Source organism: Anser anser (assembly GCF_964211835.1).
Source record: "Anser anser genome assembly, chromosome: 6".
NCBI lineage: Eukaryota > Metazoa > Chordata > Aves > Anseriformes > Anatidae > Anser > Anser anser.
The window spans coordinates 27839735-27863106 of NC_139726.1; the positions used below are offsets into that span (position 1 = coordinate 27839735).

Consider the following 23372-nt stretch of genomic DNA (forward strand, 5'->3'; position numbering starts at 1 on the left):
GAAAGTGGAGAACAAAATATTTATTTTTTTAAAAAACATGTTTTTTGCAGGCTGCCAAACTGGGTATCTAAGCAACTGTGTAGATGCACGTATATAGCTGAATGCGTTCCTGCTGAAGGATGGAGGAGAACATCAATCTTTCTGCCTGTAACTGCTAGCCAGTTGTTTTGTCTTCCTTGATAGGATCCATCACAATGCCTTACAGAGGCCACTACCAAGAACTGTTCTCTAAAACCGGTCTCCAACTAGCTCTCCACATGTGAGTTTCAGAGTTTTCTTTACTGCTGTTTTCATGCCTCAGTATTCCCAAATGTTTTTCTTTCCATAGGAAAAAAAATTACATTTTGTAGTCTACAAAAGGCTCATGTAAATTACTACACTTAGACATTTTTTCCTTAAATCTCATTGTCATAGGTAATTTACGGTTCAGGCACTACTTCTGAATCCCAACATCTTTGGCTATAGGCCAGGAAGTCTCTGGATCTTTTGTGAGATTTCTATATATCATTGTTAATAAGCTCATGAGTCCATAGCCATTCAGGCTTTTCAGGTTTCCTTCTGTAATGAATGATGCTGTGATATAGCATATTAACAGCACCTTGCTATTTTTCAAACCTTATTTGAAGAAGAACACCACATGTTGTTTTCCTACTGACTTTCAGCCTTCTCAGATAGTGTCTGAAATAGCATCCTCTATTTTGGTGTTTTCTCTCTTTTTTCTTTCTTGACCAACTCAATTTCTCTTAAGATTAAAGAGGGTGTTTCACGTTTTAAGGATGTTTTACATGGTTGAAAACTGGAGTAATAGAAATACAGAGAATTATTCAATACTCTAAATAATTTCTATTGCATTGAAAAGTGTGTGAGAGAAAGGCCAAAGCTCTCCACAGCCTGACAGCCTAGACAGGCGTTAGAGTGCTCTTATTACTTTTATTACTAGTTACAAAAGAAAAGTCTTTCTACAATAAAAGCACAAAACCACTCATTATCTGCTGAAGAAATGCCAACATAACTATCTCTCACCAAGTCTGGGCATTTGAAAAATATGCATGTCAATACTTGGTAAACTCTAAATTCTGGTAAACAGGTTGGCAGGCTGACCAGAGTGACTGTGCTGGGATGAAGCTGCTGGCACCACAAAGGTTTATTAGGACAGCTTCAGTACCACACACATGGGTTGCACCTGTCTGGCTTCCAAACACCAAGCTGGGAATCGAAGTGGACCATGGCTATGCTGATCATCCCTGGAATGAACAAACAGTGGATGACAGATATACCACAATTCCTGCTTCACAAATGGGAAACGAGGTGAACTGACTTGCTCAAGGTCAGCCAGAAGCAATGAGAAGAGATGAGAAGGGTAAAGAGCTCTCTCTTGTCTCACTGCAGTGCCATATTCACCTGCCATCATTTCTTTTGTAGTTTTATATACTAACTCTTTTTTTTTTTTTTCACAAGAGAACCACTTCCTCTGTGCCAGGCCTTGCACACATTTGCTCAAGTAAGTAATCCCTTCAAAAGGAATGTCAATAAGGATTTGATGTAGGACCTAGCCCTTCATTACCTAAAACTCTTCAGATTATTATTTTTCTTCCCTCCTGCAGAGTAAAAACAAAGAAAAACAGTGTTGTTCATTATACTTTCTTTAGATAATGCTATACATTCATTAAGCACCTAAAATACTAATCCACCTGTAACTTGGTTACTAAAAAACAGCCCAGGGAACAAACCACAGTAGCTTAAGGAAGGCTTGCCTAGAGATTTCAGCATGATCACCATCCCATGCTATGCACACGTGCATGTCTGCAAGTATTTCTGAATTACTCAGCTGTGAGTATCACAGATGTGCCCTTCAAAACTATGAGAGACTTTAGCAGAACACAAAGAAAAAAGAAAACGGACTGGCTTGTGTTCACTTACAAAACAAAAAAAGCCTCAAAGGCAATCAATGCCTGACACATGCGTGCAGCAATATTATTACAGTTGCCTAGGAACCAACGCATGGAGCCTGCCTAGGGCCGGACACTTACGTAGTAAATGAATGGAAGAAAGTTGGCACTGATATGGCATTGATTTGTCCCTATAAGGAGCTTGCTAGGATAATTCCTTTTATGACACACTTACAGTCTACCCAGTCCCTGAAATCACTACACGTCTGGAAATTCACTCTAAACAATTAATTCAGTGCTTAGGGAGCTGGCATGAGTGGAAATGGTAATTCAAAGCATAATCATAGTTTTCTTTTCTAAATACCTCCTTGTCAGAGGGTTACTCTTGGCATGCTAACAGAGCCTGAAGGTGCTCCTCATTTATAAAGGAATGGCTGGGTCCTAGGCTGGCTCAGGAGCACACAGAAAGAGCATCAACAACTGTAACTGCCAACCATCAGCTCAGTTCGTGTGTTGTGGGAGCCAGTGCTGGTTACAGGCAGCAGCTAGCAAGGGGTGTACAGCGATTGCAAGCCTGCACGGACAGGGCTCAACGAGGACAGCACCCATGCAACAGCTGCACAGACATCCCTGACCACAGCCTGACACAGTGTCTGTGCCCAACAGCGCTGCTGCTGCTCTAGTAATGCCATGCTGGGATGGCTGAAGGACATGCTACCCAGTGTCCCTGCATGAAAACTCTAAGACCAGTGTCGATGCTCCCTTATAGCCAGCATGGGTCAGACTCAGCCCCTGAAGGAGTGCCCCAAGCAGGGGGGAGAGTGAATGAGAGTGAATGAATACCTGGCTCCGCTGCCCAGGGCTCACCCTGGGTATCCCCATCCTGTCAGACCAGCACACACTACCAAGGACATCAACTTGCATGTCAAATACATCCAACTGATGTTCAAGATAGTCAGAAATATTAAAGCCCCATAAATTAGGGGAAAAGCAGACAGCTCACTGGAGGGGACAGAAAACCACCAGTGCTCCACTGGCAGCGTGGGGAGCTTCAGTGCCAACTTCTTTACCAGACCCAGAGAAATCACAGACAGGAGAGAAAATGCCAAGCAGGCCTTCATTTTGGGTGCTCACAGAACAATTTGCTACAGGCCACGTCTGAACAAGAACTGCTTGATTTAACCATCCACTATCCTCCCATGATAGTTGTGTACACAGGCTGAGTTACTGCAATGAAGCGCGGCAGTGGGGTCAAGCAGGAGCAAAGAGATCCTGCAGGTCTCAGACACCTCTCTGCAGAGCTCTGTCACTCCCGATTAAGGAGAGAAGTGTGTCCTCAGCTTGTCCTCTGCTGTGGCTGCAGGGATTTATACTACTTATCTATGTATATTTCCAGACTTGTGGCTAGCAGGAGAATTAAGGACTGACTGTCCACCTCAGCACCGCACTTCGTGAGTAGTCTAAATTCAAAGATCCTAAACCAAACAACGTGGCCTGTACACAGCAATTCACTAGAAATCTGTAAAATCAGACATTTAATCTGAAACTGTGATTACACTTTAGCCAGTGGAGGCAAGTCATCTTGGAAAGGAGAAAAGCCCTACACATGCACTACTTGCAAACCACTGAAGGGGCTGAGATGCCACAGCGATTTAAGTGTTTACATTGCTCGGCCCTATATACCCTCTGCCAGATGCCACGCCATGATCTGGAACCTCTCTACTTCTTCTATTATTAATGCATTGTATTCACAAAGTGGTGGTTGAAAGCCTAAAAGCAGAGTCAGGCAATACTATTAACAGTAATGACACACTGCCCTCAAACATTGTAATTTTACTATATGACTCTTCTATTTCGCATTTTTCTGTAAGTCTCGAGTCTTTGAATCCTGTGATTACGTTAGAACTTTTGCTTTTAATAAGAGGAAGGCAAATGCACTTAGATTTCATAGCTCTGCTGTAATGCTGAAGACATGCCTGCCTGGACCCTTGAAGGAAAAAAAAAAGGAACTTAATGTTTAAAAAATAAAGTGCATAAATAACAAGATTCTTAAGGTAATCTTAGAATTTCTGACCACTTAAGAGTTGTAGTGTTGGCTTTCAGGGACATTTGAAAAGCTGATATCTAGTCTACAAGGAACTGTACTTGTGAGATGGTGAAGGTCCATCTTAAAAAGGGATTTTGCATGAGAAAGTAGTAGTAGGAAACTAAAAGGTCTTGACAGACAAGTGGGATACCTAGAGTGAAGAAGGCGGCACAGGAGGGAAGCCATAAAACAGAAACTGGAAGTGAGATGGCTGCCATGTTCAGCTAAGGGGAAAGTGCACAAGGCAGCACTGTAGAGACCTTCCAGCTTGAAATAAGTATCTGCCTTTATACAGAACCTTCTAATTAACACCAATCTGATATGAGGCAGTTAAAAATGATCTCTAAAGCTAATCCAGTTCCAAAATACAATGACTGATGAAAAGCCAGTATACTCTCTTCCTTTTTATGTGTTCTAGATGAAATTACTGCAATGACCTGCACAGACAAAAATCAGATTTGGTCCAGAAAATTTTGACCAGTTTTGACAGATTCAGGTGAAATTAGATCATCAAGAGAAGTTAGCTTCTACTTAGGTGTCTACATTTCTTTAGAGAAAGTGCTGAGCAGATCCCTTCAGGGTGCTTCGAATGAGCTTTTTAAACTATCAATATCCGATAAGCTTGGCTCTTTCAAAAATTAAGTACTAAAATACTAGCACAGCTCGGGGGAGCTGGGTCTGGGGAAGGGCTGTCTAACACAAAACAAACCAATCAAAGTGATAGGGAAAATCATGTACTTTGAGTGATGCCTTTCACTTCTGCCAAGGTATTTTCTGGAAATGCTTTATGCTACGTATTTCAGTCTCTCCACCTAGTATCTATCTTTAACATTCTCCCAAACGCTCTGAGCTGTTTTTGTCCAGTGACACACCATCTATAATACAGAGAGCTGTAATTTTGCGAAGACTTTGGCATGTGCATAAAGCTAAGCACAGCCTCAGAGCCCTTAGTAAAACTTCTTGCTATGTGTAAAGTTAAGTGCATTCATAGGTCTTATCAGGATGGTGGCCAAAGATTATAGAGGCATCCAAGCTGCTTGATATAGTCAAGCCTGTTCTGTGGCATGTCTATTTTAAACGTGCGTCTTCTGGTTTGTATCTTTAAAGGTCTACATGTCTTAACTGATCTGCAGAACAAATTAACTTCACAAAGTGAAAAGAGTTTAGCCTTGATAAATGAATACAAACACAAAAGAATTACTCTCCTTGGTTCACACACAACTACAGTCAAAACATAAAAGGCAAGGGATCAACTCTCCAGGCCTTAACCAAGAGAGTAAGTTTTACTAGAGAAACACAACAAATTATCTGTGAGGGTAGGTACTCGGATACCAACACTTGGGCAAGATCAAGACATTATTAACTGGGTAGCATGCAATAATCTTAACATTAACTGTAATTACTTAACTATCCAATTAAACAAAATCATTTTAACGAGTAATTCCATTCTCTCTCCAGTGGTATTTTTCTCAGTACTCCTTAAGATTTAAAACTTGTTCGAAATTGTTCTAAATCATAAAACAAATGGGATCACATATCATGGACGACTGTATCACTACACAAAATCTCTTTCTCTTTTTTCACTTCTGCTATTATTTTTTATTTTGGGAGAAAAAAAGCAAACTTTTCACCACGTTAATGAAGAACAAGCAATACCAGAACAACTCAAGGGGCAGTGCCTGGCTGCTAATAAGCAGGCAAGGATAGCTCTAACAAGCCAGTTGATAACCAGAGAGAGAGATTTAAGCTCATTTCACAACACTTGTAAAAATAAAATTAGCAATATAATAGGATAATTTTATATGTTTATTTGGTAAATTTAAGCCTGAGGCAAATTTAGTTCAAGAAATAAAACAGGAGGTTGATGTGCAGGTTGTTTAAGTTGCCAGAGCTCCAGTAAAAGCAGAGCTGTGAGAGTTTACATTAGCAGGCAATTTGCTCCCTGAAATGTGTAATTAACTCAGTAGGCTTTAAAAAGACTCTTCATGATTTAAAGACCTTCAAAAAGATGCAGAATTTGTGAAATTTAGATGAACCCATATAAATATGTTAAAGAAAGACATAAGGGAGAAAAACGGAGGACAGAGGAATCAGATCGGAAGAGGCATCCAAAAGGATGAGCCAATTAAAAAAAAAAAAGTTTACCTACTGAATCATGGCTTTCATTAAGCTCTGTGCAGAATAACCACCTCCCAAGAAAAGCCACAGAAAGGAAATATCATTAGAAAGCTTATGACTTTGTGAGCCCACCCTTACATTCAAGGCAGCAAACTGTTGCGCTGTATTGTTGAGCAGGATGTAAAGAGTCTGCCAAGCACAGCCCACAGACCCGCTAATTAAGTGAACTGATTGTGTTTGTTTTGGAACCGTTTGCCAACAAAGGAATGTGTCACGCTGATTAGTGAGAGAAGGGTATGTAATATATGTGTATTCAAACCCTGAGGAGCACATAACCCAGGTATTCACTCTGTTTGCTCAAGGACTGACGAAAATGACTCTTAAGCAAATAACCTGACCAAAGAGAAACTCCAGCCTTCAAGAGAGGCCCCCCTTTTCTCTCAGATAGATGTATCTGAAGACCACCCATCCTTCATAAATTCCTACTGAAGACTGCCCTAGAAGCTGCTGGGAAGATTTCAGAGAGAAATGACCTCTCAAAGCTGACCTAAGAGACCACAAGGACGGAAAGGTAACAGCCAGCTGAGAACCACACTGGAATTGTAACGGCCTCTCTGACAGATGTCACTCTTCTCTCCAAAGAGCAAGAAAGGTCAGGGAGGTAGCCAGAAAAACAAGTGCCAGCTCAACACAGACACACACACACACAGCCCACACAAACAGACTTCACTTTTCAAACATTCAACAGAGAGGTGACGTTTGCAAAAGCTGCCATGCACCCACTTTCAAATATTCTCAACCTAAGAGCCCAGTTTGCTGGTAGAATTAATAGCATGCTCAAAAGTGAATGAGCAACACGTGAGAACAAGAAAAGACAGGAAGTGGTTTTCAGAGCTCGGCTCCTTTTCCTTCTTAACTCAGCAGCTACAGTCAGGGTACTTCAATGTCTAGGTGGCCCCAAGTATAAAATGGGAGTCCTGTGTTGTAGACATCAATTTCAGAAAACCAAGATGGAGAAATGGAGTTGTAGTCAATTCTCACTGAACACTTGTGGACTCAGAACAGTACAACTAAATCACAACTCGGAGCTAACTGTTTATCCAGAGCTCGGTACAATACTTAACTAATAGCAAAGCTGGACATATGTCATCAGAAATTTCAGGTATAATTGCAAGACTTCATATAAACATTTCGTGGTTTGCCATTCCATCTGCTACAGGTTACTCTGTACATGTGCCTATGTCTAAGTAGCTTCCTCACCTTATACCTGTCACTGTAGTGGTCAGAATACCTACTGCAGAATCCCTCTGATCTGTATTCGATAGCAACAAATGTCAAAAAACCTCTACCTGGCCTTTTCCCTCAGAGCTTTGCAGCTGATGGGAGTTGCTCAGTAAAACACACAAGTTCACCTATTGGCACGACTAGTCTCCAGCATGAAGATGGAAAAGAGTAAAAATATGGAACTGGAATAATCTGGTTAGCTTCACAGGTGCATGTGCCCACATGAGTAGTAACGAGATGAGAAAACTAACAAGAAAGGGAAATGGAAAATGCTGGTGACAAAAGCTACAATTAGTGATAAGGAATACAAAAGGAGCAAGCATAATGACCTCTGACAAAATAAGAGAGAAATACTGGAGAACTATTCATGCTGATTGTGTTTTCATTAAAATCGTTAACAAAGACCACTGTCTTTGGCATGACATCAACCACGACTTCACATTTGTGAAACATGAATAAAAGTCCTTTCTGGCTTCTAACTCACACAAAAACAGGAGCTAGAGCACCTTCTTTTGGCATTCACTGAACTACTGACAAATACTATTTGATTCCAGAAGCTTTTAAACTCTGTAATTGCAAGGTATGTCCGATCTCAGCTGAAGGGTAAGGGAACAATATACACCCAACAATGTTTTTGTGAACAAAATTCCCCCAGGGAAATCAAATGCACAGACCTTCAGGTAAACTTGTCTTCCCAATTGCTCATCAGTCTTTTGGGAAGATCTTCAATTGCCTTTTATACAATCTCAATAGCCATCTTAGGCTTCGTGTCATCTTTTTAACTCAGCCCACCTCACCACACACCCTACATACATTTTTTCTTGAAAACTGTTTATAGAGCTCAGCTGCACACCTTGTTTAGCTTATGTTCTCTGCTTTGTCAATGCACTTTCTAGAATAAGAATCTGGAGAAAGAATGTGCAAAACAGTCACTGAAAGCCAAGTTAGGCTGAAAAACCCCAAAGAAGAGTTCTTCGTTACTTGTACTTTAACATCTTTGTACACACAGGGGAATTGGATTCTTAACGAAGGTCTTTTAACAGGTTGCTCCTGATTGTTTCTAAAGGTGGCTCTTCAATTGTTTTCCTTTCAATGGAACTTTTTGGAGAAAAAATTAAAATGACTATATTTGAAACAGCCAAAAAGTATTTATCTGTGGAGGAATGCTGTGCTGTCAGATACACTGTCTTTCTGTTGAGTTTAAAAAAAAAATCCCCTTTATTCAAAATCCAAGACATTTTGGTAAAAGTGTAGTAACACTGCTGTGTTGCCAAGTCTACTATGGTTTTCTGCATTTTGCTTTTAGGTTTTCCATGCAACTCCTATCCCTGATTTGGCACCCAGAACTCCATATAATAAGAAATAAATGTTCTTGAGTTTAACTCAGGGCTGGTCATATATTTATTACATAGCCACGTGAGAAAAACAGTCATTAAAAGAAGAAAAAAAACACCAAACTTGTATACATATGCAGAGGAGTATGCACAGAGAAAATGGAGAATTACCCATAGCATTCCATAGGGAAAAAAATTCAGAATAGATGGTTATTGCTTTACAACATACAGTCCCAGTACATCAAGGGTCAAGTGACATCAGATACTGGAAAGATGACCGTGATCACTCCAGAGAATCTGTCTGGCATTTTAGCACACTTTGCAAACTCAGAAAAACTTTGAATAAATCACATAATGGGATTCTACTAGGTACTTTTCCCATTTTAAGCAGCTGTTCTGAGACTTACAACTACTCTGGGAAGTAGCTCCTCTGGTCTACTTCCAAGCCTGCTCATGGTGGCCTCCCTGGGCCAGGAATCTAGTGTAGCGGCCCAGGAATATGTATTAGTCAGATCCAGTCTGCAGTTATTTAAATAATAAGAGGTCACGAGGCTGGGAATCCACCAAGATGTTGAATGAGTCAAATGTTAATTTCATTACAGTACCTGCTTGTAGAAATGTCCTCAAAGGGATAGAGGATTTCTCCATTGTTGCAAATCTCACAGATGAAACCCTTTTGACTACAAAGACTGCAGCTATACACATGAGAGGTGGCAAACTTGATCACCTTCCCCAAGAAAGGAGCCAACTTTCCTTCAATAACCTGAAATGAGAAAATGACATGGAATGAACCCATAAAAAATTACCAGAACTCCCTGAAAGACGGAAAAAATATAAATGCAGATATGCAGCTATGCACAGCTGGTTAAAACAACAGGAAATTAACTTCCCAACAGTTATAGCTCCATGAAATCACAAGTGATAATAGTGGCCATTGAACTGACAACAATCAAAATGTGAAAAAAAACCAGAAAACCTACAATTTCTATAAATCCCTAGTGACACACAAGATTGGTATTCATTTAAAGTAAAATAATACATTCATATATTAAGGCACAGAAGAGCAAATAGGAAAAGAGTTTAGGGCATCTGTATTATCATTTAAACTAACAACTATGGATACTGCCTTACACTTACAGTTTTCATTTCTTTGTAATTTTTATGCACAAATTCACAAATCAGTTTTGTCTTTGTTCTTCTTCCTACAAAGCACAGGGTATTTTGTGTTGTGTTGGGTTTTTTTGTTTTTGTTTTTTTTTTTTCATTTTTTTCATGAACAGAATCCTGCCTTACCTGCTTTAGTAACATTGCATTTCCCATTAAAAACCATTAAAATACATTATTTCCCTCATTGCCAAAGTGAATAAATTCTCAGATAAACTCTTGAATAGGAATTGTGTTTTTTTCCTTCAGTGTCCAGCTCTCAAATCAAGAAGTCTCTCACTGCCAGACAACCTTGATAGACCATTAGAAGTGATTAGCACTGCCTGTGTTGGTGTGAAAAAACTGCCATGTAGTATAGATTAAACTGCCAGCCACAACACTCATCTAAATTTGTGATTCAGTGACAATGTCTCAATAAGGGGTGCTATTCAGGCAAAATACTTTCCATTCAGATTGAACTTTCAGAGACTTTAAGGAATTCTGCTGGTATATGGAATAATGAAGATGAAATAAGGCCCTAAGTGTATATTCTCTCCTGGACTTCCTGTGGTCTGAATGGCAGCCTGCCAGATTAGTGATAGAAATGTGTCATGAGATTTGATAGTGACCTCCCATAAAAAAGGAAAAAGAATGTAGTAATTGCTGTTTGAAGGTTTATACAGGGCTGTGCCCTGAAACCTAAGAGTGGGGAGATTTACACTTAAATGTGTGCCAGATTCAGTTCAGGCACCCCTTCCCTCCATATCCCGCTTGTAAATGGCTTTAGTGTAAACCAATCTAGAGAAAGCAAAGGTCAAGGCAGAGAAGAACAACTGAGGTTTCAGAAGCACTCCTTCCCTATGTAAAGCAGAAAGGAAATAAACTTGTGTTCCAGGGCAATGTCCTGTCCACTAGCTGAGATACCCACTGTTAAAGAAGAGAAAAAAGGATAGGTAGCAAATGCATAGGTAGCATTGATCTTGATGGCACTGAATGGCATGGGCTGAAATGGGCCTCCTCTGCTTTCAGCTCTAGTCTGCTAACAGCATCTGCAACAACAGGAAGCGGCAGTGTTATTGCTAGTACTGCAGATAGGACATCTGCTCATGTTAGAGGAAAAATGACGTTCCTATTACATCCTGGTATAGGAAGATCCCCTTCAAGCAGAATATAAACAGTGCAAAGAGGCTGCTGCAAATGAAGCCACAGTTCAAGGTAGTGATATTTCTAACCTTCTGCCAGATGGCCAGACACTAGTTTAGCTCCCCTTGGCTGGGTTTTGTTTTTCATTGAAAAGGAAGAAAATTTTTTGCTTGCAGACTTCAGGGCTACAGAGGGTCTGAAAACCAAACAAGCTAGGAGTAGGGGAAAGACACAAAAGTTGATGGTGTTCAGGAAACAGGAGGAAAGGAACAGTGTAGTTGCCCAGCTCTTGACACTGCTACGACAACACATTTAGCAGTAATGGATGAAATATGCATACAATGATAACAAGTAAACCATGATACATACATATTTTCCATAGCACTTTCATGCTATAGCAACCACCTCTGACAGGCTGTAAAAGCTCCGTTAAAATGCCAGGCTGAAGACACAGCTGCAAACAAAATCTGTAAATCTGTACTAATGTCACTGTCAGCAAGGACTTAAGAGTTAAGTCTCTGAATTAAAAACACATTTTATACAATATGATGTACAAAATTAACATAATCTATTACCATCTTAAGCACCAGGGGTGAATTTAAGTCTGTACAAGGCACAAAAGATTTCCTGTGCTGAAGAGCTCACAAACTAACCAAGACAGATTGATAGCCCCCAAGGAGATGGTGTTATTCATCCCTATTTATTTATTTGTATGGCTCACCATAGCACTGTAGTGGGTTGACTTGTAACTCTGGCCACTGCAGACATACAATGAAGATTATATCTTCAAAGAACTATGCATGCCAATTTTGCAATGTGAATTACAGGCCATTTTACTGTATTACAGGAGGAAGACAAAATGCAACATCAAACTGATGTTATCACTATTTTTAGCATCTGCAAATTTTGTGTCATTTTACTTCATCAGAGACCTCAAGGCTGTGCACAGGAAACAACTTTTCTTGCAGCCTTCTCTCATTCGTTTTTCTACCTAATAAGAGTAAAATCCTCATCTCCATTTATCTCAGCAAGCAAAAGGGGATACTTCTGCTTGCTGTACCCAAGAGGAATTTTGTGGTAACACTTCCACAGTGATTATTTTATGGCTCAGGGAATGGGAGCTTGGGACATAATCTATGGTGTCAAAGCTTACCCTGTGACTAAACACTCTCATGACAGCTGGATGTCAGTCAGTTAAGACATCCCAGAACCACAATGACAGAGTTCCAGGATGTTCTCCCTGTTGATGCTAGAATCAGGTCTTGAGTTTCAAGGAAACACAAGTGACAAAGAATAAAAGTGTCTTACAGCTAGCTAGGTATCAGGAAAATCAAAAGGAAAAAAAAAACCTCAAAAGGCTGTCTTGGCAGATCCAGCAACTTCTGTCATTTTTTACAGCTAAATCTGTTACCAACGCCTTTCAGTGACAGAGACTCCACAGCCTCCTTACAGTGTACATCTGTTCTCAGTGTTGGGTCACTCCCAAGCTTTAACCTGAACATTTCAGTTTAGGAAAGTAGCTGAAATTTCAACCTACTTGTTCCAGAAGCAGAGCACAGAGAAAACCCTTCTAAATCCAAGGAAACAAGCAATGCTTTAAATGCCACACGTCAAACAAATCTCAAATCAGACCTGTGGACCTGCAGGAGGTAGGTAACATTCAGTTGTCCAGCGCTCATGCACATTCAGATAAATTGTGTCACTGTGGAGAAAACACAAGTGGCCCCCTGTAACTCAACTCAGTTCTCAGGTGGAGGCTGAGACCTGAAGACTCTTAATGCAACACGAGTCACTGGCAGGCCTAGCTGGCAGGTTCAGCAGTGGGAAAGTCTCTTCTATAGTACACAGCGGGTCTGGAAAACATGTCCATTAGCCCAGGGTGTAGAGGGAGAAAAAGTGGTTGAATTTGGTCTTTGAAGACAGCAGCTGTTACATGGAGCACTGAAATTGCAGCTTCATGTTCACAACCTGCAGCCAGTACCAGTCTGTGGGGGCTACAAAGTAGTGTATATAATCCATTCGTTTCCTCCTCTCTGGTATGTTGGTAGTATTTGCACCCCATTAACAGATAAGTACATCAAGAGAAATGGTAAAAGATGGTGTTTTTTTTTCCATAAGACCACACTTAACCCAACTAGATAATCAAAGGCTTAAAAATAACAAAGTATCACATCATTGGGAAGTGCCTATGCACCTGGAAGACAACTGTGTTAAAAGGACCTTACCAAACTAGAAAACCTGTTGCTTCTTAAGCAGCAGAAATGAGGAAGCTTTTGTGATCTATGTCCTACTTATCTCCACCACCATGTGTTGCCATCCACACCTCTGAAATCCCACTGAAATATTCCATCTCTTTTCCACATCACCCATTTATCTGATACATTGAGAAAGAATCTGTGTCCTCAAAATTACCTAATTACCTTTAATCTAATGAGAACCAAGTGTCCAAATCCTTTCAATATTTGAGCTACAAGAATCAGCTGGCTCCACAAATGAAGTCCCCCATAACTGCAGGTTATCCTGTTAAGTCTCCAGAATTTACACAACCTAGACAGCATTAAGTCTAGAGAAACTGTGAAACCACATACTATGAGCTGCAGACCAGTCTATCACATTTCATAAGAAATACGGAAATTTAGCACAAAACCTCCTAAATTAAGAGTACGCTAAAAGAATGGAAACTAAAAATTTCACCACTGACTTATCCCTGTATCATAATGCAGCTTCAAAATGAACCTGTAAAGGCTTGAAAGTAAATTCCTGTCTATAAAAGAAAAAAAAAAAGAGCATCAAGCTTAAACCAAATTAAAATTCTGATGAGTTCAGATTCTCTCCCACCTACAGATGCTGCAGCACACATGAAGAGCAAGGTCTGTTTTCTAATCCTAATTCTTTGTAGTGCAAGCAACTGTTTCATTGTCCAAAATTAAGGGTGAAAGAGGATGACGGCATCCTGGTCAATCAATCAATGAAGGGTGCAGTGCAGCTTTCCCTCCCTAAACCGGTCAAGGAACCCATCCCAGAAGTATTCTGGACACAGGGCCATGCTCATACAGTTAGCTTACCACTGCTGCAACTGTCATATTTCTTGGTCTGCTGCTTGGTGACAATGGGTGGAGACTACTTGTGTTTGGAGGTCCAAAGCAGGCTGTCTCTGAAGAGCCTCAGCATTCAGATCAGAGTTACTGTCCACCTCTGTGGATCTGGAAAAAGCCTCTAAGCTATCACCGTGGCTTTGCATGTTGCAGCTCCCGACTGTCTCACGTGATATGAATTGTATGAAAATACACACCCACGTGTACATAAAAGACGGGCCCTGCCCTCAAAGCACTTACAATTTAACCAGCAAATGAGCACTGCTTTTTACACCAACTGCCACTTATATCTCACCCTAAATGGGACAACCTTCCAGAAGTAAATGAGACAACTTTCAGGAGTAGCAAGTGTTGCCCAGGTGACTCTCACCAGGATCCCTGTCCCCCACCTTCACAACACATTTCTGCGCACATGAGCCTGCCCTGCACCAGAGCAGAGGCAGTTACCTCACCCCCAGTACATGCTGAGCTACAGCTCTGTCCTGAACCCATCTCTCATCCAAGCTCTCCAGGATGAACACAACACCAGTAGAAATCTATCTCTGGAGGCGCCTGCTCCCCAAACCCTAGCTTTGTCCTTAACTCTCCTGCTGCCCTGCAGTACAGTAGAGGGGAGCCAAAAGAACAGCCCATTACACACAGCAGAGAGAAGTCAAGTCACTGTGTCTTCCCTTGTATGAGAACATACTTAGCAGCATGAAGGAGGGTTGCACAAACTAATCCCACAGGAGAGCAATGTAGAAAGCACAATGTTGCAATATATGAATGCTTTCATAGTCAAAAAGCGAACTGGAAAAGTAGATGGCCATGGTACGGTGGCAGATCTCATCTGTGTTTAGAGCCCTTCTAACTCAGAAAGATGGCAAACTAAACTTGCAGTTTTTGAACTTTGGAAAACAGAACAAGATAAAAAATACACTGAAAAAGGTCTATTGCAAAATTATTTGTAAGAGTTTGTTCTACTCCATGAGTGACAGTTATTCAAATTAGAAAAGACGTAATAGCAGCCTCTGACTGGGTGTCACAGAAAAGCAATCAAACATGGATTAGGTGAGATAAGGATGGAAGTCCCCTCCAAAGTCAGACTGTTTTATTCCCAAAGAGGTAATATTACAAGGCTTTAAGGGGAACTAGATGTGGGGGGGAGAGAAGAAAGAAAAAGAACAAAGAAAAATCAGTCATCTCTAAGCTTAAATCGCTTAATCGCTTCAAGTAATGCCTCCATAGCATAGCCTTCTGCCCACTTACTAGTCCAGGACCATAGAAATACCCAACTCTTGCATCATCACCGCATAAATCGTCACTGAAATCTATCAGACATGTGATAAACTTTCCGGACAGGAGAGAAAAAAACAGTACAGTTTTCAGACATTTCTCAGGGAAGTATGTGTTTGCTTTGAGGGCAGGGCACCTTTCAGCTATGCTAGCTAAGAAGTAACAGGTAAGGAGGAAGACCTCCATCCCTGCAGGAGCCTGTATATTGTGCATTTCTGCAAGGGTCATCAAACCTCCTACCCTATCTGTGCATTTATCTACTAACTACTTTAAAAAAAAATGCAGTGAATGCTTACACAGCACAGAGATCATAGGAATCTTCAATCACTTACATAAGGATTGTCAAGACAGGTGGTAAAGGGGATATAGCTTGCTGAGCTTTCAGATATACTGTTGTGCTTGGTATGTAACACTACCAAGGCCAAGAAGTCCAAATTCTGAAGTGTTATGGTACATTAGACCACATCAAGAGTTTCTGGATTAAAGTAACTGTTTTATTTTTTTAGTCTAAGTAATTTCCAACATATGATAATGAAATTAAAATCGTACATTGTTAAAAACAAAACAAAACTTTTGTTAATATCCAAGTTAATGTGGAATCAACAAGTACAGGATATTTTAACAAAGGATTTCTACAGTGTTTGAGAAAGAAGGGAAACCACACATCTGTAATATTCTGTGAGCTTGGACACAAGGATCAGACAACATGTCACAGCATGTCTAGGAACATAGTCACTTCACTGTGGCTAAGTGGTCAGGGAGTAAGCACTGAAAAGGGAAGTGGAAATGCCCCCAACTCTCCTAAACTCTCAGAACTGGACCTGTAGTTTTCCAGTGTACAAGAAGCACAGGAGGAAACCCTGGCTATTATTCTTATACAAGAGTATCTGCTGCTACTGTGCTGCTTAAAGAGTCCTTCCACCAGGGTTAAGTATTCCAGGTAAAGTGGTGAAAACACTGTAAAACTCGGATCTCACTGCCACTGTGAGACAAGCTAAATTTGCCATACGGCTTTGTGACCCCACCCTTGTAAATCAGCTCGTTAATCATTATTGTCATAGAGGTGATAAAGCTGCTTTATAAGCCTACGCTGAAGCAGTAACATTAACTACTTATGTAGAGGCTGGTGTATTTCTCTGCAGATAAGATTTATTGGAAGGCCCTCTCTTTAAAGACACAGGTTTGCCTTATAACCCTCCTCTGGAGCTCCAGCGATCCGTTCCACTTCTTCCTCCAGTCTGATTTACATGTCAGACACAAGTGATGCCTGGAGGGGATGGGTTAAGCGATATGAAATCCCTAGAACACCTTGAACTATAGGTTCAAATCTCAACTGGATTGTCCCAGCCTCTCTTCCTGACAGAATAAAATTTATGATTATTTCCCAAGGCCAGACACACTTGCCTCTGTCTGAGATACAGACAAAATTTGCTAGGAGGCACTTACGCAACTCAGGAGAGACATGAAAAGTCCAAGAGGCACTGAGAAAACAGAAGGGGTGGTAGACATGAAGTTCATTCACCACCCCCAGTTACATACATGGAGGGGTCAGAAAGTCCTTTTAACTACTGGGATTAGTGTCACAAACATGCCGGGAAGAAGGAAGCTATCTGAAGGAGCAGTCAACAACAGTACACATCTTTTCACCGTCTTCTGAATTCAAGGTTTCTGCCTCCTCCTGGTAGTTTTCTTTCTAATGCTTTAGAAACAGCTGGTTTGAATCAAGCCAAGCCAATCACTAACAAGCTCAGAGGTAAGCTTCAGCTATGCCTGGACTTTGGAGTATCACAGAGAATGTACTTCCCGCACTGAATGAAAAGGAAAAAAAAATCTCCTTCTGAACAGGCTGGCTTAGCTTCAGCACTGTGCCCACCACCCTCCAAGTTCCAGTGATGGGAGTTTTGTGGAGGAAGACCAAACACCCAGGAATCTTTCTTCACCTCCAGGATAGATGAGAAGTATTATTTTGAAAGAACTATTAATGATTTAAGAAAATAAGGCTGGATAAAACACCCCAAGAAACCTCCAGTTTAACCCTCAGCCTACAGCCCAACCAACTGACAGACTTGCTTAAAAACTTCTCATCACAAGGATTCCCCAACTCTCCAGTACTCACAACAGCTGGAAAGCTTTTCCTAATACCCCTCAGATCTCTTTTGCTGCAGTCAACTTTGTTTCACGCTCCATCTCCTATCATTACGTTGTGCAATACGTTTCAGAAAGCATTTTCTGCCGAAGTCACTTCTCTCACAAGTAATCTCTGTTGCACGTGTGGAAGAGCACAAGCAGAACAGGGTGCAGGAAGGCTACAACAGTTACCTAATCTATCTGCTAATTGCAGAACAGGCAGGTATTTTACATGTGGAGATCGGGCATTAAAATGCAAAGGGTAAAATGGAATCTCCACCCTGTGACGGATTTCAGCAGGGTCAGAATTTCTGGCGTGAAAACATTGACTTGGAGACAAGCGCTAAAATATGCTTAGCTAAGGATAATACAAACTGCAGAGCGGAGAAAGGGAAAACACATTCCCTGGCTGGGAAGTTCCTAGTCATTTACATCTAGAGAACAGACAATGCTCCTGGACTGTTCATTTCCTTGAGGATTTTTTCCCTTCCGTTCACCAGATTCTTAACTCTGTGAATTCTTGTTACAATTTCAATGCACAATTAATCTTCAGTTCAGAGGAAAGGGAAACGGAAGGAGGAAGGATGACCATGAGGTAAAAGCCCCAGAGAGGCAGTTATCAGATCTCAGCTCTGCCCCATCTTTTATGCAATATACTGGTCTGATCAGCTTTCCTTGCTCCACTCTGACTTCCAGCCACCTCTTTCGGATTGTTTGCCTTGTTTATTTAAATTGCAGGTGACTTACGGGAAGAATGATTTCTTAATATTTGTGTGCACATACACCAGAGTCACTACATGCTGCTGTAAAAGAAATAAAAACAAAACACAACAATAACTTAGGAGACCACAGCTCTGTACTTAGGCCCTGCTTGTGTTTGTGCTGAACACAACAGGGGCTGGCCAGCTGCATGGGGAGGGGAAACACGGTGCTTTGGTTGAGAACAGACGCAGCTTGACTGATCTGGGCTAACTGAAAGCACATCTTCTTTCGCTATGGCCATGCTAAGGGCCACAACCCCAGCTCCCAACAGTAAGGGTGATTCCACCCTACCTTTTCTTTTCCCTTTGCAACCTTTGCAGATCCCTGGCTGTCCCAAGGGCCTGTTCAGCCAGTGGTACAAGTGGTAGCAAGGTGGATGGGAGCAGGTGAGGCCAGGGACTCTGTTTGCCAGCTGCTGACACCCGTGGTGCTGGCTCTGACACACATGCTGCCATTTTGCCATTGCTGGCCTTGACACAGACAAAGCGACATTGCGCAGCCACGTATTGTGCCGTGCTAACTCATCGCCCACACAGGGCAGAGAACATCCCGAAAGGAAACCTGGGGATAAACACTGCGAGGAAAAAAAACAAAAAACAAAACCCAAACAAATCAAACCACAGCAGAAATGAGTGAGAATGTGAATAAACAGAAATCACTGGCTCTTTTTGACCTCCCTGCACTGGCAGTCCACACTGAGGGCAGAGCCATTTGCTATTCACGGTCCTTCCAAAAGGGAACACTTGAAATGCTGCACTTTAATTTTGCATTAAAGTGATATTCCACAAGTAAGCCACTGTAACTCTTAGAGGCACGAGGAAGAGGAAAATAATAACAAATTCAAGAGCAAATGCTGTTAATCTCTGGCAAGCACATCTAGAGACAGGGTACAAGCAAAGACGGATTTACATTGGCTGGGGGGGGGAGAACAAACTGGGTATATGTTCAGGGTTTATCCTTCAGTCCGAGTGAATTTATAGCAGGAGGCAGAGAGGATAACAAGGTCTCTCCAAGCGCTCCCCCACTCCTCTCATGGAAAGGAAGAAAAGCCTGAAAATTCAGTGGGTCTCTCGGTTCAAGCTGACACAAGTGGGAAAGATAGAATTGTCTCAGTATAAGCAACACACTGGAAAATCACTGGTGTCAGCTCTACAACTAGCCCTGTAAAGAGACTTTGGCCCTGCAGATTCTGCCTTTGCACTCCTGGCATTTTAGTCCTCTTCCCTCCTTTCTCCTTCCCCCAAGGTTTCCAGGCAGCTACATGTCAATTGTGTCACACCCTGAGTTCTCCTAATCTTGTCGCAGGGATGAATTATAGGTTGTTTTAAGAAACAGGTATTCAAGCAAAGGTTAAAGGCTATTTTAATCAAACAAGGTTGAAAGAGTAGCAGGAATTTGGCTGGTAGAGAACAGAAAGCACTTTCCTCAGCTTAAAAACTGTATGTGACTCTGTATACTCACACAAGTAAATATGCATTCAGGCAGAGAGTGTATGTACTCCTTTCTCTCTCTCTCTCTCTCTCTCTCTCTCTCTCTCTCTGTTTTAAGACTAAGCAGGCAATTGCATGCTGAGACATTAACTTAATCTACATGCCTACTGAGTAAGACATTATTTCATGAGTGACATCACAAAGGTAGAAACGCTTCTGCCTTGCACAGGACTGGATCAGTGCATTTTAAGGAGGAGTCCGCTGAGGGCTTTAGAGCAAGAAAGCAACATACCAGGAAAATGGCTAGGGTTACTCTGAAAAAACTCTGTGAGTACAAAGTATATTTAGATTTTTTTTAACCCTTTTTTCATCCAAGCAGGTAATCCTGAGACAGTATTTTGTTTCTTTGGGAAATTCTGTTCCTTGGGATGTTAAGTCCTGGGACATGGCCAGCTGCCTCTCCTGAACAGACATTGTATGGGAAGCGCAGCAATGAGGTTAGAGCCCAACTTTTCACACAGCTAACCCTAATCTCCAGTTCTCGGCCTTTCATGATGCACAACAGCAACAACAAAAAAAGAATCATGGTTAGCACAAAGTAGTAGAAAAGGAGTAGCTTATATTACTACTGAATATAGTAGCAATATTAATTTATGGGGCTCAAAAACTTTAGAAGATCTCTGCAGATCTCAGAAGCTCTTGTGACCCACTGGCACCACTGCTGAGCTGTTTTAAACAGTTTCACGCTAGAAAGCTACACCCACCAGAAGTGGCCCAGGTTTCATATTCATGTGGAAAAGCACCACATGTATTTAATAAGGCCTGTTGAAAACTCTGGTTTCGAGCAGATGCAAACCCTGTCCTGCTGTTAAAAGCATTTATTAACAAACTTGCTGTATCTCCACACTTCTCCTCCAAGACTTTAACACATCTAATTAAACTCAGATGAACTTGTCTTCCTGGCTGCCACCTGCCAAAACACTCCTGGCCGGCTCTGCCATGCTCTCCACATGACCATGAGCCATTCTCAATGACAACAACTCCTTTCCCCAGCAGAGCTGCGGTAAAAAGGAAACGCCAGTAAAATCCTTGCCATTACCACTATGTAAGCTGAGCTGTCAGCAGTTTGGGGAATTGTACACACACCTGGAATATCAGCTAACCTGAAGAGTTTCCTGTTCTGCTGAAAGACATCTCAGTGCTAGCATACTCCAGGGAGTGACAGAAATGAGTGATAAAGGAGCCACAGCAAAGTATACAAACTGTTTAATTGCTCTTTTGGTATCAGACCTTTTAATGTTTATGAAAATACATGTTGTGTATCTTTTCCCATCCCAAAATTATTTTCATAGTTTTCTGCTAATGCAACTACCACAGTCGTAAGTACACAGGTCTTAACAAAAGGATATAAAGATGGCTACTAACATTATGCTGTTATGGTCCCATCATAGAACGGCCTGGGTTGGAAAGGACCTTAAAGATCATCTAGTTCCAATCCCCCTGCCACAGGGGGGTCCAAGATGCATCCATTTGCACAGAACTAAAAGCCTCACAACCTTCACACATTTAAACTGCACAACGCATTTGCTGTAACGCCAACACCTGACTCTAAGACTTAAATCTGAGCTGACTGGTCACCCCCAGCCCCCTTCACTTGCAACAGAGAAGCAGGCTGCTTCCCTCCTAAAATACACTTAAAATAGGTGAGATGGACTATCCCTCCAAAATGCTGTTTTCCTTACTTTGACTTTTATCATGTCCTGGATGACTGTTTTAAACATACACATAGTAAAGTGGGACCCATTTTACCTTAGTCCCATTACAAATGACTTGTCCTCTGTCTCTGAGAAAGCCTGCAGGAGAACTGCAAAGAGAGTCCAGATCTCCTGTGCCTTAGGCTGAGAACTGGACTGATGTGCAGATGAACTTTACCAATGCGTATGTTTCTCACCTCCCCACACAAACACCTGTCTCTGTCTCCACGCAAGCAAATATTTAAGAGCAGGGGCTGTACCTGACACATCAATTAAAACCCATCACTGCTTTAAACCAGTTCTACTTTGAGGATTGTCTTCGTCCCAACCTGTGGTCAGCTGAATACTGGTAGTAACGCATCTCAGGACTTGCACCTGTCCCACATGACCGTGTCAACAGCTTGCCTGGGAGGCTGGAGATGTAAATCAATGTTTTCACTACCATGCTGGATGGTGAACTGTGGCAGCTATGACAAAGAGGTGCCTTGCATTTTGCTGCCCTTGCTGAGCTCAGTGAACTCCTGCAGAAAATTGTGACAGACAAATTTTCAGCCATCTCAGCAGGATTTCACAGCCAGGCCTGCCAAAACTCTAATTCTCCTTCTCATCTGCCACCTCCTGCCCCTCAAGCAAAATAAGGGCTTGTCTAAACTTAAAAGGATCTGCTAGTACAGCTACATGGGTAAACCTCTTTGGTAAATAAATGTTTAAGCTGATACAGCTTATATTGATTCACTGAATGAAACAAATGATGCCACCAAGATACTTTCTTATTTATGTAACTGAGTTTGCACTAATGCTTGTATAGGTACAGCTATATCCATTAAGAGTACGGGTTGTTTTTTTTTGTCACGCACCTATGCCAGTAACACTTCTAACATTAGACCAAGTCCAAAGTATTTTAGCCAAAACCCAGCTTTGCCAGTCAATATAGCCACATGCACACCACTGGCTTTCACCAGCACAGGCGCGTGGGTTAGATGCCACATCCCATCACTTCCCTGACAGACACTGCTGCGTTACCAGAAGTTTGTAGCACAGACCTGGCTCCTAACAAGCTAACAAACAGTGAGATATTTTTTTTTAGAATATATGTCCTAGCACAGTACTCTGTGATGAACTCACATCCTCAGTGAGAGTTAGTATCATTCGGAGTCCATTGAGAAAGGTCTCTGATTCTTTTATACCTCAGTGCTCATATGAGAAAGTAAAGAGAGGAGGAAGTTAGAAAGCCAATTATAATGCCAGCAGCACCTCGCATCAAATGAGGATCGTGCAGTTTGCATATCTACGTGGGGGAGTGTTTTTATGGGTAAAGAAAAGGATATTGCTGAGCAAGGACAACACCACTGATGGATCTGGAAGTCATCATGCAGTATGTTATAAATCAAAGCCAAGCATTTCCGAGTAATGGTACAAGGACCAAGTGATCAGAAAACAAGTTTTAATTCTGAAAAAAAAAAAAAAAACCCACCCAGGAAGTCAAGAGCAAAAAATTCCCATATCTCTTTGCAGTCTTTGATATTGATGGGGCTCATGAAACAAGTTGTCTAAATCAACCTGAACTTTTTGCACCTGCAAAAGTTTTTTGCACCTGCAAAAATGCTAGAAATATCATCTCCAATTGCCTCCATCTCAGCCTAGGAAAATACATGTAAAACACATATTTGCCACTAGAAAAGGAGGTATGAAAAAAGTACAAGACAGGTTAAAAGCTTGAAAAAGTGAAGCCGCCCTAACCACTTCTTTGTTTTTCTAAGGCTTCCTAATCCTGGTCTAACAATATAACAGGCTCAAATTAGGTGCAACTTATGCTTCACTTGAAGTTTATTCTTCTTTCCCCCATTTTTTTTAGGGAACACTACATGTGTAAATGAAGATTTTCAAATTGGGAATGCTTCTGTTAAACCAATTTTTCATGTAGTCAAAAAT

At 41.4% G+C, this 23372-nt stretch overlaps 1 protein-coding gene across 6 annotated transcripts in view; it reads right to left on the minus strand.

Moving 5' to 3' along the window:
• Nucleotides 1-23372, minus strand: part of PLEKHM3 (pleckstrin homology domain containing M3) — a 159095-nt gene that overhangs the window by 67569 nt on the left and 68154 nt on the right. For all 6 annotated transcript variants that reach the window (XM_083842255.1, XM_083842253.1, XM_083842254.1 and 3 more), the window contains one exon: nt 9317-9474. In XM_083842255.1, coding sequence (XP_083698381.1) covers nt 9317-9474 — 158 coding nt within the window. The remainder of the gene's footprint in view (nt 1-9316; nt 9475-23372) is intronic.